Source organism: Globicephala melas, chromosome 10, assembly GCF_963455315.2.
Source record: "Globicephala melas chromosome 10, mGloMel1.2, whole genome shotgun sequence".
NCBI classification, from domain to species: domain Eukaryota; kingdom Metazoa; phylum Chordata; class Mammalia; order Artiodactyla; family Delphinidae; genus Globicephala; species Globicephala melas.
The window spans coordinates 70,703,645-70,719,014 of NC_083323.1; the positions used below are offsets into that span (position 1 = coordinate 70,703,645).

A 15,370-nucleotide genomic window follows, 5' to 3' on the forward strand; every position below is an offset into this window, starting at 1 on the left:
TTTTTTGACAGTTTACCCAAAATTCCATGAGGCATTTTGGCAATACAAAAGGAAAGAACAAAATTTTCTTTAATTTACTCTTTGCATCTATATCTTAAATGGCCAATTACTTTATTCATCTGATTTTGGCAGGGATCTATATTACACAGTCTCCACTGAAATTCACAATAAATTTAAGCAGTGCCTTAGTTATGCCCTGGTAACTAGAGAACAGAGAGAGTTATTGAGTGTATCAAATAATCTCTGACTTTCTTATTTTAGAATATGAGATTTTTTACAGACACTTTTACAGTATTTTAAACCTCTACTAATGAAAGCATCTGATACAAAATTATTTTGGTTGAATAATCTGTCTCTCCTTAATTTAAAGCATACCTTTAGATTTAACTTGCAATGTTTTCAAAGAATTCTAAAATAAATAGTGGATATATGTAAAATGTAGCATTATTATTTTTTTTCATCTGAACTAGGCACTGGCCATGCACTTAGAAATAATTTCCAAATAGATAATTTGGACCACTGTGTTTGATCCCTGCAGTAAGTTGCCCATTGTGGTGAAGAACCAATATTAATCTGTGAGAAAATTGTTTGGAGTGAAGGGTTGAACCTGTAGTCATGCAGCAGAACAAATGCACTCCTTTTGATTAATCACTAGGGAGACCAAAAGGCAGCCTGGATGAACTAGTGGAAAAAAATAAATAAATGAAGCAGGTCCTGCTTTATGGACAGCAGACCATAAATTCATTTTCACATGCTAGAGCAACATATAGTATATTTATTTCTATTTAACACTGTGGCATTATATAAATTTAATTCTTTATTTACATGTTCCTAAAATCTCCACAACACCCCATGTCTAGTGTTAACTTATCTTAGTGCTTATTAAACAATTATGGAATTACCCCATTACTGGTCTCTACTATTGCTAGGTTATAAACTCCTTGAGGACAGGTATTCATTATTTCGAATGCTGTGTACATAGGACTGCATTTGATGTATGGCACTCATTCATTCATTGAACAAATATTTTCTGGGTATCTACTTTGTACCAGCTATGTGCTAGATGTTAGGAATATAGTAGTGAACCAAGCAAACATGTTTTTTTCCTCCATAGATCTTATAAATAAAGTAAGAAATCAAAATGTTTAAGTTCACATAAAATTACTAATATATTTGAGAGGATGATCTAAGTGTATAATTTTGTCCCAAGAAAATTTACTCTTTATAACAATATTGGGAAGCTGGAAAGAAAAGCCTCAGAAAAAGGGCTAAATCATATAACAAAGAATAATTATAATTTCCATACATTTATGAACTACAATAATACCACTTTTGTACAAAGATAATAGTTATATCCCTTCCGAGGAAAATTTAAGAAATTTGTAGGAAAAACAGCTCTTTAATCTCATTTTCTCCAAAGAGGCTTAGAATAAAACCTGGATGTTACAATTGTGGAAGTATTTAAAGATATTTAGTACTTTTGAAAATTAGGCTTGCTCCATTTTATTATTTTCCACTTCAGTAAACTTTTGTATCAGATTTCCAAACTTCTTCAAATTCTGAATTTTCTGAAAAAAATATCTTCTGACAGCTGAATATTCTTTTGTTATGGATTTAATATAGTTTTTAGGGAAAAAAATCTAAATACAGTTATTTAAGTGAAAAATATCTAAAAAAGATATTATATAATAACTTTATATTATCCAGATCCCAGACTAATTCAAGTATTAGTACATTCTATGGGTTAGGAATAGTAATAATATATATCACTCAAAATCTGTATTCTCACACTTCTTGGAACCTATTCAAAGTTCTTTTTTATTCTAGCCATTGGTGCAGGAACCAAACAATTCTATGTAGGCTTCAACCAGCTTCCCATAAGTACTACCAGTTAGCAGTTTTCCTCTGCTATTGCTGCTAACTTCTCACTCCCTGTCTTGGGTCATCCTTGATGCTGCAGTGTGAACCTTGTCCTGCAATCATTGCAGGGAGGGGAGGTAATGCCCCTGGGGCTACTCTTAACCAATGGGGAATAGCAGTGGATGAACGCTTCCCCTTTCATTCTATGTGGGGTAATTCTCAACCACATTTATGAAGCTCCTTAAAGATCACAAGGGATGGAGTACCAGTGCCCACAGTGGTTGCCAACAAGATAAAGCATTTTTCTAACCCTCTCCTGTTCATTCTGCTTTTTCCTCATATCTGCTCCCTGGGATCATATTTAAAACAAACAACAATAACAACAAAAACACTAACTTCTTCTATACCTGTGTGTCAGACTTTGCTTTGGGGAGATCCAGATGAAGATAGATGCCTTCTCCAAAATAAGAAAATACAGCACTTCCTAAATATGAGCTTATGCTCACCATAATAATTTAACTTTTAAAGACATCTGTGTAAACTACTCAGGATGGTTAATCTTTTAAGATAGTTGTGAAATCAATCATCAGCATTAATCTCCAATTCAGCTGCTAAGAGGTTTTGTATTTATTATTCCTGATAGAATATTTTACTTGTTTTCATTAAGTGAATTCTTTACCTGCTGGGTGAGTATACTAAGTCTTTTGTGGATTCCTGGGCAGGAGCCCAAATTTCTAATAAGCCTTTGATAAGAAATACTTCTTGCATTCTTCTAGTTCACCTACACTGCAGGAAATTAAGATTAAAAGTGGGGAGCTCTTTAACTAGGCCAGGGAGGGAAAAGAATAAAACTTAAACTTTCTACAAGATACACTTTAAAACCACAAGGGATTTTTTTAAATCCAACTGCCAACAGTTCTCACTTGAAATGTCAGGAAATTAACCTTGAGATGGGGTCAATCACACAGGACTTGGGCTTTTCCAACTTTTAATTTATCTTATTTTATTAATGTCCTGCTGTTTTTCTCTGTTTCTTTATAACTTAGACCCATAGTACATTTTCATGGGAAGTGCAGTAGGATATTAGTTTTCTTGATCGTCTATCTTGTTAAACCACCGGCTTCTTCCTTCACATTTAAAAATAGTAACAATAACCGCATTATAGTGAGTCAAGATTTTCCCCCATAAAGGGGCATTTTCTTACAAGAGAATAAATGTTACAGATTTTCTCTTTTAAGCTTTCATGCTTGTCTCTTTGATATTTAAAGCTCTGTATGAAAGACTTAAAGGCTTTTTAAAGAAAGAATAAATTGAAACAATAATTCTATGATTTATTTCCAACTTTTTTTTTTTTTTTTTTTGAGGTACGTGGCCTCTCACTGTTGTGGCCTCTCCCGTTGCGGAGCACAGGATCCGGACACGCAGGCTCAGCAGCCAGGGCTCACAGGCCCAGCCGCTCTGCGGCATGTGGGATCCTCCCAGACCGGGGCACGAACCCGTGTCCCCCACATCGGCAGGCGGACTCTCAACCACTGCGCCACCAGGGAATCCCTTCCAACATTTTTAATTAACCATTCTCTGGAGAGGCAAGACCTAGGTTCAAGTCAGTTTATACCAATTATTACTCAGATAAATGTTTTTAACTTCAAGTTCTTCACCTTTAAAATGGAGAAAATAATAGTGTTTATCTCCTGGGATTGTGTGGATTCAATACGATGAGCTTAATTTAATGTTTGACATCATAGGGCTCAACAAATATTATCATTCTTATCATTATTAACATTATCATCATTGTCATCATCATCATCGTCATCATTGTCTTCAAATGTCCAATGATATAAAACAGGGAAAAGCGTTAAACACAGGTTATTTCATTTATTCCACACAACAGGATATGAGGCATTGATTACTCTCAGCTTAAAACGTGAGGAAACTAGGGCCCAGAAAGTTTGAATAAATTTTCCACAGTTTCTAAGTGACAGAGCTGAGAGATAACCCCACGTCTGTTCAGCAGCAGAGCTCATAATTTTCTAGTATGGAGTTGTGAAACGTCAGAAATCTGTGAAACTAAACTTCTCCACGGCATACAGTTTTTGATCATTTGAGAAAATCTTAGCTGTTAAGATTATTTTTTGCTATTTAATTGAGAATCCTCTACTTAGCTTATTCCGCATCAAGAGTGTATATTCTGATTATTGTCTAAATTCACTGGTGCCAGTGCATTGTTTCACATCTCATATTTCCATTTTACTCTGCATGTCAGAAGTTATAAAATAGTCAACATATAATTCTCAGACAAAGAAAATACCTATTTCTGTGGCATGTTTTTAGCAAAGTAATAATACATCTTTAGCACTTTGAGTTAATGCATGGGTTATATATTAAATAATCACTTTTTTCTCTTTTTTGTTGCTTACAAATGAACAATATTAAAAAAAGAAGAAACCCTAAGTCCAAAATATGGCTTGAAAACTCTAAATATTGATGTGTTCTCCCAAGATACCTCAGACTTATTTATTACAGTGCTTTCTAACATCTAGTGAATTTCTCTCTCTTTTCCGTTTCCATTTCTTTTCTACCAGATGCAAATGTAAGTTTAATAAGTTATGAATATTGGAACTTCACAGTCCACTCCTATAATTCCACTCTCTTGGTGACAACTTCAGCTGATCACTTGCAAAGATGATCTGAAAACACTTTAACATCTACCCAAATCATAACCTATGATACCAAGAAAAAAAGCTTCCTGTTAGTTTGTGAGTTTAAAACTTAAAACCTGGGGCTGCTTTTGTGGTTCTATCTCAGAAACAGGGTCTTGAGAAAGCCAGGTTGCAGCACTTTATTTAAGTATATTAGTGCTAACTAAGGCCAGTTGTTGAATCTCTTTGGCATCCATTTTCTCATCTGCAAAGGTAGGACGATGTCAGTTCCTCTTAATTTTCACTCTTTGTGCTTAAAAATATGAGACGACTTCACTTTTCCTACAAAATCAAGTCTAAATTTCATATTAAAGATCGCAGCAGAACTAGCTTCAATTCCCCAGGTCTTATTTCCGTTGACTAAGACAAGTCCGCCCCTATCCTTCTGGATAAATCCTACTACACTTTTAAGACTTATTTTGAAGGAAGTTTCCTTTGAGACATTTTGAATGTTGTCAATTTTCTGCCTTCATAGATAACATAATGGGATACATATTTAGTATATTTAGAAGTGTTTCCTTTGGAGGGCTTTTTGGAAGTGGAACTAATGAGTCAAATAGGGTAAAAAAAATTAAATTACCAAACTACCAAAATGATTTCCCAAAAACTTGAGATTTACCAGCATTTTATGAGAATGTTTGTTTCAAAAGATTGTGCTTAAGCCCGAGTGTTATTACCTTAGTTTTTATTTTGGCCAATTGTTTACCTATACACAGGACTCTACATCTCTTATAGATAAGTCAGGTTGGAACCCCTGCTTTACTCATAAGTTAGTTAATAAATATCCAACATATTAAACACAGAGAATATAGTGTTAGTTGTCACATAAATCAGAAGGACACAGAACGTCAAGGGATGCAACATATTTGAAAAGGTATGCTGATAATTATGAGCAAGTGTATTTAGTTTGGTAAAAATTGAACTCACCTGATAGCTTTCCACTATTTTTTCTACAACATGCTCCCAATGAACAGATATCTCAGAAGATGATAAGACTTTTACGCCTACTGCTGTTGGGGCTTCACTGGGAGCTGAAATTTGATGAGAACATTACATTCTTACGTAAGATGCTTATTTCGTGGTCATCAGTAATACATGCACACACACATATTCATATACATGAATGTTAATACAGACAGATACATACACATATATACACACACTTATACAAAATATGGAAATCCATAAGGATTTCTCTGATATCTGTGAGCAAGAACCATACTAATATTTTTGTATTTCTTTTAACTAACCTGTTTATGAAAGCCTGTGGATGCAAATTAATATTTATTATGTTTAGCTTATCAACTCTATATTGTCAAAGATAGGAAATTTGGTATTTATTATAGAAAATTAGTCATTACAATTAATTTTCAACTCTCTCACACTTCCTATTTAATATGAGCTAAAGATATACAGCTTTATATACAGCTGTATATATAGAGATATACAGCTTTATACAGCCTCTTTGTCTTTTATGTTTAAGCTAAGATCTTTTTTTTTTTTTTTTTAAGATCCTTTGAAACAAGTTGTGACATCCACCGCTTCTTGTGCTCAGGAAAGCCTTTATAAGTCTAATTGTCCAACTGGGCGTCTAGTCAAATATGTATCAAAAGGCTCTGTTCAGTGAAAAAAAAAAGTAATTTACATCCCTTACAAAAATTACACAAAGTAACTAAGGAAATCTTAAGCAGGAGTGATCAGTTTTTATTGTCTTTTATTAACAAGCCATAATCCTCTTTTATGCTAAAATGTCCTGCACATGAACACTGTCGTCTTTCCAAATCAAGGTAAACGTGTGGCACTGTGACTGATTTCTTAGCAGTAGCCGTGAAGATGAACACTTAAACAAATTTTGTCACATGCACGTTTTATGAGACTCATGAAATATTTAGGAAAGAAATGTAATTAAATACAGATGGCCATAACCAAAGAGATGACAAGCATGGCTTTTGCCTGATTACTTTAGCATTGAGTAAAAAAAAAAATCATATTGGGTGAAACGGGTGAGAAGGTAACTTGTAAAATGCTTTACACTTTCATTTTCTTTGTGAGATGTACTTAAGTTGTTCAAACTATTGAGTCAAGTTATCATACTTCTGCCAAATCAGAATGAGTGTAGAAAATGTGGGATTAATTACTCAGGATTAAATAGTCCTGAATTGATTATTAACTTAGAAATTTCTACTTGTTATTCTTTCTATGTATTTCATTGAGCTAACTTTAGAAAAGTATGCACGTGTTTATGTGTGTGTGTAAACATATATACATATATATGATTGTCTTTCATGTTTGTATTGAAAGTAAAGGTCATGGGATGATTTGAATAGATATTAAATTTTTAACAAATATGAAAGCTAATAACTATGACTGAAGACCATAAATTCTAAGGGATAGCTAAATGTTTATTGTGGACTAAAATTAGTGTAAATTGGGTAAATTAATAGATAGTGTTTTTCCTCTAAGAGATCAGAAGAGTACTTCACATAGTTTTAAGTTGTAAAACCTTCCATTTTTACTTCTCACACATGTGCAAAGGGAAACTTGTCCAAGCACAAATGTGTTAGGTCAGAAGGCAACGAAAATCTCTACTTGCCTTTCTAGCCATTAATTATTTGCATAATGCATGTGAGTACAAAGGTATAATAAGGAAGTCTTACTTTTTTAAATAGGAAAATAAATAATAAAAAAAGTGTAGCAGCTTAAATGGGAAATCATAGAAATCAATGTAATTAAGTTTAATATAAAAATATGTATCATTTAGCAGAGATATATAAAGTCCTCCAGAAGCATGCTCAGTTCAGTTAAAGTTTCTAGAAAAACAAAGAGCCAGTATCTGTATTTTTTTTCCCCTGAATAGCCTTTCAGATATCTTTTTTTCTTTCCAAGAAAAAAATTTCAACTTGCTTTCTGACTCCTTTTTCATAGAATTATGCCTAAGTTCACTTTAATGAAATTCTAGCATGCTACTGTAATGACAAAAGAAGTTACATAAATGATACAATACATAATTTTGAGTTAAAAGGAGAAATTTTATCAAAAAAAAGTGTATGTTAAGATTCCATCAAGTCTGGAGAATTTCTGACTGCAAAATTATAGTCAAGAGTCCAGGAACAGCGGTCTAAGCCAAGGATTTTAGTGGAGATTTCCTAACTACCATAAACATGATCTAAAGAATGAAAGAGATTTTGGCAACGTTCCTGTCATTTAAATAAAGAGACTGACATTTTAATTTGGCTCAAAATTTACTAACTCATTTACAAAATGTGTGGTATCTTAAAAAGATCTTAATAAGTAGGCTCGAAAGACAGCAAACAAAATGCCTTCTGGAGAAACAATCCCTCATCAGGTCAGTGGGGTCTTTCTTTCACCTACCATCTTGTGCGGAGTGGATGACGGCTGTGAGGCTGTATGGTCCATCTCCTTTGTTGTTGAAAGCTTTGACTTTGACTTGAAATGCAGTGGAAGGGCGCATGGTCTCATCTTTATGAACGTAGCGGCCAGTATCTGGGTTAGTAACTGTCACTTTTTTCCATTCTTCCCCATCAAATGGCTTAAATGCCACTATGTAACCAAAATTGTTGCCGTAGTGGTATTCTCTTGACAAAGGCTGAATAGAAATTGAAATATTTAATAGGTTTAAGCAATACGGTTAACACGGGGAAAATCCTATGCAAACAATAAATATGCTACACATGGAAGCATGCTTTCTGTAAAAACATTCTTAGTTCATAAGTGAGAGCTGCCTGAAAAGGCCAGGGCACAAATGTGCTCCAACATGTGGTGACTTCATTTACCAAATTTGTTATTTCTGGAACACCCCATGGGGGCTCCCACTCTGGGCTTTTTTACTTTCAGTTCCTTCCTTCTAGGATGCTTTCCCATTTGTCAGAAGGTCCCTCTCTCACTTTCTTGAGGTTAAAACGCCACTTGATGTTTTCCCTGGCCACAGGATCTGCCATTTCAAGACTCTGCAATAATCCATATAGAATCCCCCCACTTTATTTTTTTCTCTTTAATACAATAATAATGATCTACACTACATATTCTACTTATTGTCTACTTTACTGTCTCTGTCCACTAGTATAACATAAGTTTCATGAGGGCAGGGTTATTGTCAGTTTCATTTACCTAGACTCTAGAACAAAGCCTCAAGTAGTATTTATTCAATGGATAAGTAAATGAATTTCTTTAGAGTTGAAAGGCTATGGTAAGACAGTTAACAATACTCTGGAATATCTGTATTGTAACCAAGCAATAGAAACTGGTCAGAGGAAAAAGAATGAGAAAGGAGGAAGGGATAACATTGCACTGATCTGTAGGAGGCTGGCTATGGGTCCCGTCTGACTCCAGGGCTGAAGTAAGAGCTCTGTTTTGCATTATTTTCTCAGAGTTATTATTATATAACAATTGCTCAATAAAGAAGTCTGTGTCAGCCCTAACAATCCATTATTTATAAATACTGACTCAAAGCAAGTTCTACTGAGTATCCATCATTTAGTCTTTTTTAGCCAATAAAGTAAATGTGCCCATTGTATATTGACTTCTTTCACCAGAATATCAAAGTTACGGTGTCTTGAGGAAAAACCTTGAACTAAATACAACACAGTAGCTTGAATATCCATAGGTTAAACAGGAATGTCTGTAAATGTACAAAGTTCAAAGGGAAAAGAAGTTGTTCTTGGTTGCACAATATAGAAATCCTGAAGCATGATCACAAGGATATACAAAATATGATTTTACATTATTAATAGAATAGCCTAACATTTCCACCATAATTTAAATATTTTTTCTTATTGATAGTTCTATACTTAGTTTTTGCAATTTAGTAGATCAGAATTAGCTATGGAGTTTTCAAAAATTAGTGATTCTCAGGCCCTAGTCTCAGAGAATTGATTTCAAATTTTTGAAATAGGAATTCCCAATTCTGAATTTTTTGACAAGCTCCTCATCTTATTGTGACACACATATCTACATAGTTTAAGAAAATCAAGCCTAAAGAAAGGAGGAAGATGTTAAAATTTTTCCAATATCTTTACTTTTATGTGATACACTGACACTAGAACTGACAAATCATTTGAGATTTGAATGAAGAAAAGGCAATTTTTTTCTAAATCTTACTTAAAAATGTGATTTAAATGCCAAGTATAAAATATGACTGCAGAGCACAGAGTGAAGTCAATTTCTGCTAAATATCCATTTATTATATAAATCAATTTAACTCATGTAAAGAATAAAACCTGTCATTTTTCCTGTAGTTCTCAGAATCCTTTGGAGCCTTAGTTGTGTTCTTTGATTTTCTGCAGTGATTAAATACTAAAAAATATTTAACGGATACATAGAGCTATACAAAACATGTTACCTAGATAAATGCCAGGTGTCTAATTCAGGCAAATCTATGTTACCAAAGCCTTTCCCGCCCCCAGTATCTCTCTCACTTCAAAAATTCAGCTAAGACTCATTGTATTCCAGACATCATAGTCTCTGAAAAAAAACTCCCCTTTGGGTCATAAAAATTTAATACAATGTTTTGGACACCTTAATAACAAGTCATTTGGGGGGACTTCTAAGACTGACCAATGATAGATTACACATGGTGATGAAAGTAAGTCTCAAGTGAGAAAGCAAGCTCCAATTTTAAAACAGATGCTGATACAAAAGATTTTTTAACTGAATCGTTGGAGTTCTGAAAGTCCAGAGCAAATGTGAATTGCAATTGGGTTACCAGGCCACAGAGAGTACAAAATATCTCTGGAATGAGAGAGTTGAATGTTTGTTTAATCTTTAAACCTACAGATACTTTAGCATCAATAATCTGTTTTGGTATAAGAATTGCACTAAGCCATAGTAAGCCAGGTAAAATCTGGCATGCATTTAAGAAAAAAAAATAATTTTAGTAATTTATTCTTGTTTGGGTTTGGGGCATTGTCTTTTATTTCAATTTATTTCAGGAAGCAAAATGCGTTTGAGATTAAGTGTAGGTAAAGCAGCCTATTAACATATGCAACTTCTTAGCACTTACCGCCCATGTTATGGTCAGTTCTCTGTTGCTTCCACCCCCACCTCCTACATCTGAAGGAGCCACATTAGGTGCTGAAACAAATAAACAAAGCTACAAATGAGAGGCCCTGTAATTATTTTCTTATGTTAGAGTTCTTATTCACTTAGAAACTGTACATGTTTTCTTTCACCAGGAAAGACAAGCTGCACACATGATCCAATGCCGCATAGTTGCTGTAATAAAGTTTTACTGCCAAGAAAAGAATTGGTTCAGTGCCACAGGAAATGTACTAGTTTCCTTCAACAAAGTAGTGAAGAAAATTTGCCTTCCCATCTTTTTTTTTCTGTGTCCTTTTATTTAATATGGTTTTGAAAGATTAGACGTATTTTATTGGTTAAATATTTCACAGCTCGCTTTGAACTCTATGACCTAACAACTTACTGTTGTGTTAGTTTTATGCCTCAATCTACAAATAACTGTTAAGAAACAGTGCATGTGCATTAACATAGGATTATGCTTCCCTGAGATATTTGGAAACAGAAATCTAATGCTGTTCTTATGCTCTTATTTTCAATGCCTAAATCTCTTCTGGAACCCTGTCCCATCAGTGACTCCAGTTCTCACCTACTTCCATCTTTTTATATTATCCTTCTATTTTTCAGTCTCTACTGTAATGACTATCCTTTTCAGTCTCTCCAGCCTTAAAAATCATCCTGTAATACTGTTTTCCTCTTAATCTCACCCTTTCCTGTCACTGAACTGCAAAGAATGATATATGACTATTTTTATACTTCACTCCATAATCACTTTTTAACAACCCATAATCTGTTTCCACTTCATATTACTGAAATCACTCTCTCAAAAATCACAAAATTTCTTTTAACTACCAAGTGCAATGGCCTCTTTGTTTTTCTCCAAGTTATTCTCTCTCCTTGGAAGTCCTTCAAGGTGGGTGCTATATCTTATCAGATTTGCGTACTCTACCTTATTGTAGCCTTTACCTTATTGGATTTGCATCTAATTGGAGTTGTACAGATAATACTAAAGCATAGTTTGTTCCTGCACTCCAGGCAGTTGGAGACCAGCTACCCAGCTACGCAGGTGAAGACCATGTTTTTACTGAGGACATACATTTTCCCACACAACCGCTGTGGTTCAGTCTGAAATATCATTCCCGGCTCTTTTAACATTTTAAAGAACAGATGACATGTCAGTTCTTCCATGACTCCCCAAATAGTCCTTCCCTAAAGGAAACTGTCACACCTTCTACAGAGTACTCATTTACTGAGTTACAGATCCTAACAAGTAATTGTGATTCACAGATAAATACTTCAAAACTTCCTCTATGTTAGCCACATAAATTCTTTGCTGAACTATGCACATTAATTGCACAGAAACAAACAAAATACAGGCTTTTCTTTATATCTATAAATCTATATGGTTTCCTTTCCTGATTAAGAAATTAATGTGAAGCTTGAGAGATTATATTTTATTATTCTATTTTATTTTATTATTTTATTATTTATTATTAACTGTCACCACTTGAGTGTTAGAAATTAAATTGAGTGCATGGGGGTGTTAAAAGGTAATTTACTTGCAGCACTTTAGATGAAATACATATTGAAGGCTGGGACATTAAAATACTGCTGGAAACCCTTTAAGCCCCATAACTCATATTCTGAGGTTAAAATTTTACATGCTATACAGAAACAAAGAACATGTCTTATAATCAATGAATAAATCAAATTTTGTGTTTAAGTACAAATATTGTGGTCACAGGCAAATAATTGCAAAGATAACTCTAGAATAATTTAATTTATTATATTGCAATTTGTTGAATCAAATATTGCCTTCATCAGGACAAGTATTATTTACCAAAGCATTTCACTATAATCTTTTAAATTATTATCAATATTAACCTTTGTTATTTAGAACAGAGCTAAAAATAGAGTATGTTTATGCTAGAGTGAATATTTTTCACATTTCGTCACTTTTAGTTTCAGGTCTAACACATTTCAAATAAGTGATGATTCAAGATTATTTTCCTCCTCAAAGATCATCCATTGAGTTCACAATGCTGAAAATAAGACAGAACAAAAGCACAGAAATAAAGGTAGCTATAACTCTTTTTCCTTTTTTTTTTGCGGTACGTGGGCCTCTCACTGTTGTGGCCTCTCCCGTTGTGGAGCACAGGCTCCGGACGCATAGGCTCAGCAGCTATGGCCCACGGGCCCAGCCGCTTCGCGGGATCTTCCAGACTGGGGCATGAACCCATGTCTCCTGCATCGGCAGGCGGACTCTCAACCAGTGCGCCACCAGGGAAGCCCTAGCTATATATATATATATATATATATATTTTTTTTTTTTTTAGCGGTACGCGGGCCTCTCACTGTTGTGACCTCTCCCGTTGTGGAGCACAAGCTCCAGATGCGCAGGCCCAGCGGCCATGGCTCACGGGCCCAGCCACTCTGCGGCATATGGGATCTTCCCAGACCGGGGCACGAACCCGTGTCCCCTGCATCAGCAGGCGGACTCTCAACCAGTGTGCCACCAGGGAAGCCCTAGCTATATCTCTTTATATAGAGTTTTATATCTTACTTGGAAAAATAGAGTGTTTTATATTTTAATTTCCTTCTTTAAGCTTTGAATGTTCATTTGTAGCTTTAGGAGCTAAGGGACATTTTTTCACAAGTGGAATTGGCAAATAACCTACATATTTGACATGTATCTGAATACCTAACTATTCTGTATTTGTATTCAGCCCTGCAGAAAACAGGAGGACTTGGCCAAATACTGATTCCTTTCAGGGAAGTAAATCACCCTGAGCACAAGGAAGTTTACTTAACTTTAGGCTCCAGGGCATCTGACAGTGAGCAAAATAGACTTTCTCTTAACAATAAATTATTAAAAAGAATTTAAACAAATATTTAGGAAAAATACAAAATTCTTGAATTAACAATGAATAAACAATTTAAAATAGTGAGGCTTTTAAACTTGTCATTTTGCAATGATTTCAGTCTAATAATGATTCCTTAATGATGTTTATAGGAAGGCTTTTGTATTTCAGTTGTAGATCTAAAAAATATTTAAAAAGAAAATCAAGCCAATGTCATGATTATTCTTTCCTATGAAAAGAAACTGTTGCCAGTTTTACTTGTAAATTTGAATGCTTAAGTATTTGCATATAAGCAACATTTGGGGCTTTGGCGTTTTATTTAACAATGTACAAACTGCCCTGTGACAAATCCTAATTTATAAAAATCATGGAGTATAGGAAGAAAGGCCCTTGATTTAAAATGTATGGACTACTCAATTTTTGTTAATTATTGCTTTCCAGTTTTACAGAAATAAAGTTACCATGAATGTAGCTTCTCATTTCAATTTGCATCAGAATTTCACTGTGATTTAAAACAAATTTTTTAGTAAGAGATTCAAAATGGTATGTAAGTAATGCTCTAGGGTCTAGATAAACAAAGGGATTAAAGCCTTACATCTGCTTTTATTCTATCTATAAATATATTTTCTTTCTGAAGTCATTAATAAAATCAAATTAACTGTATAATATTTAGATATTCAAATGAGTTCTTCATAATTCTTATGATCTCCTGCTCTGATGGTGGACCAGATTGCTAACATTCTTTATGCATCTACCATGTTAAATTGATGCTCTTCCCCGGCAAAAATTATATAGGGTCTGAAATTGTTCACAAAAACATTAATGTCTTTAGATCTTATCAGGCCAAAATTGTAGTTTGCTTATTAATGTAGATTTTGTTCTCAAACAGGAAAGTTAAATGGGCGTAGCAGAGTAAATTCGTTAACTGCTCAATAGAATGATAGTCTAAACACAAGTCATCTGGGGGAATGTTTAGATGGGCAGAAAAGAATGCTACAAACTGAAATAAGCATAATGCATAGTAAATTTATTATAAACAACCCAAACTGATTATGGATTTTTCACTTAAGTGAAAAAATGAACACTTCCTAGTTTATCTCAGTGTATTAAAAACAAAAGCATCTAATGTATATGTTAACCTTGTTTCAAACAAAACAAATTATATTTGGTAATATATTTTTCTAAATTTTAATATGCAAATATCACAGTAGGTTTGATCACTACTTTTCATTATCCTCTATTAACTTACAATTACAAGAACCATCCTCTTTCCCTTCTTGTTCCTCTCTTTTCCTTCTATAAATAATTTTAAGTACCAGTTATAGACACTGTGTTGTGTTAAGCACTAAAGTTAACAATATGAATAAAATCTGATTCTGGTCCTGAAAACGCTAGTGTAATAAAATTAAATATGTACAACTGGTTTTAATTCAATGTGTTAAATATCCTCATTGTGTTAAAAATCCCTAATAGAAGTTTGCTGGATGAATGGATGAATGAATAAATGAATAAAAAAGCCCAGCTTATTAAAAGACTCATCTAGAACTTAGAAATGATTTTTACATATCGTACCTAATTGGATACTCAGGTCAGCACTTAAAAATAAATATACAGAAAAGTAGCATTATTCTTTTTTTATAAAATAGGCAAATGAGTCCCAAAAGTAGTTAGTTAACTAGCCCAGGTCACACTACTCACATGTAGAGAAGCTGCAACTTTAACTCAGGCCTCCTGATGGCTTAAAAATCTACACTCTTTGCTTCTTTAAAAAAAAAAAAAAGATTTTTCTATTACATAACTAGTGACAGCTGCTAACTTTAACATAGCACCTTACTAGCTATAAAACATGTTCTTAGCACCATCCTCCTCCTTTATCAAACATATCTAAAAAAATAAAAATAAATGACACAGCCAAAT

The 15,370-nt window shown here is 33.8% G+C and overlaps 1 protein-coding gene across 6 annotated transcripts in view; it reads right to left on the reverse strand.

Annotated features, from left to right (window-relative positions):
* Positions 1 to 15,370, reverse strand: part of CNTN1 (contactin 1) — a 375,618-nt gene that overhangs the window by 57,323 nt on the left and 302,925 nt on the right. For all 6 annotated transcript variants that reach the window (XM_030835383.2, XM_060307110.1, XM_060307112.1 and 3 more), the window contains 3 exons: positions 10,579 to 10,649; positions 7,932 to 8,166; positions 5,487 to 5,590 (listed from right to left, as the gene is read on the reverse strand). In XM_030835383.2, the coding sequence (XP_030691243.1) occupies positions 5,487 to 5,590; positions 7,932 to 8,166; positions 10,579 to 10,649 (410 nt within the window). The remainder of the gene's footprint in view (positions 1 to 5,486; positions 5,591 to 7,931; positions 8,167 to 10,578; positions 10,650 to 15,370) is intronic.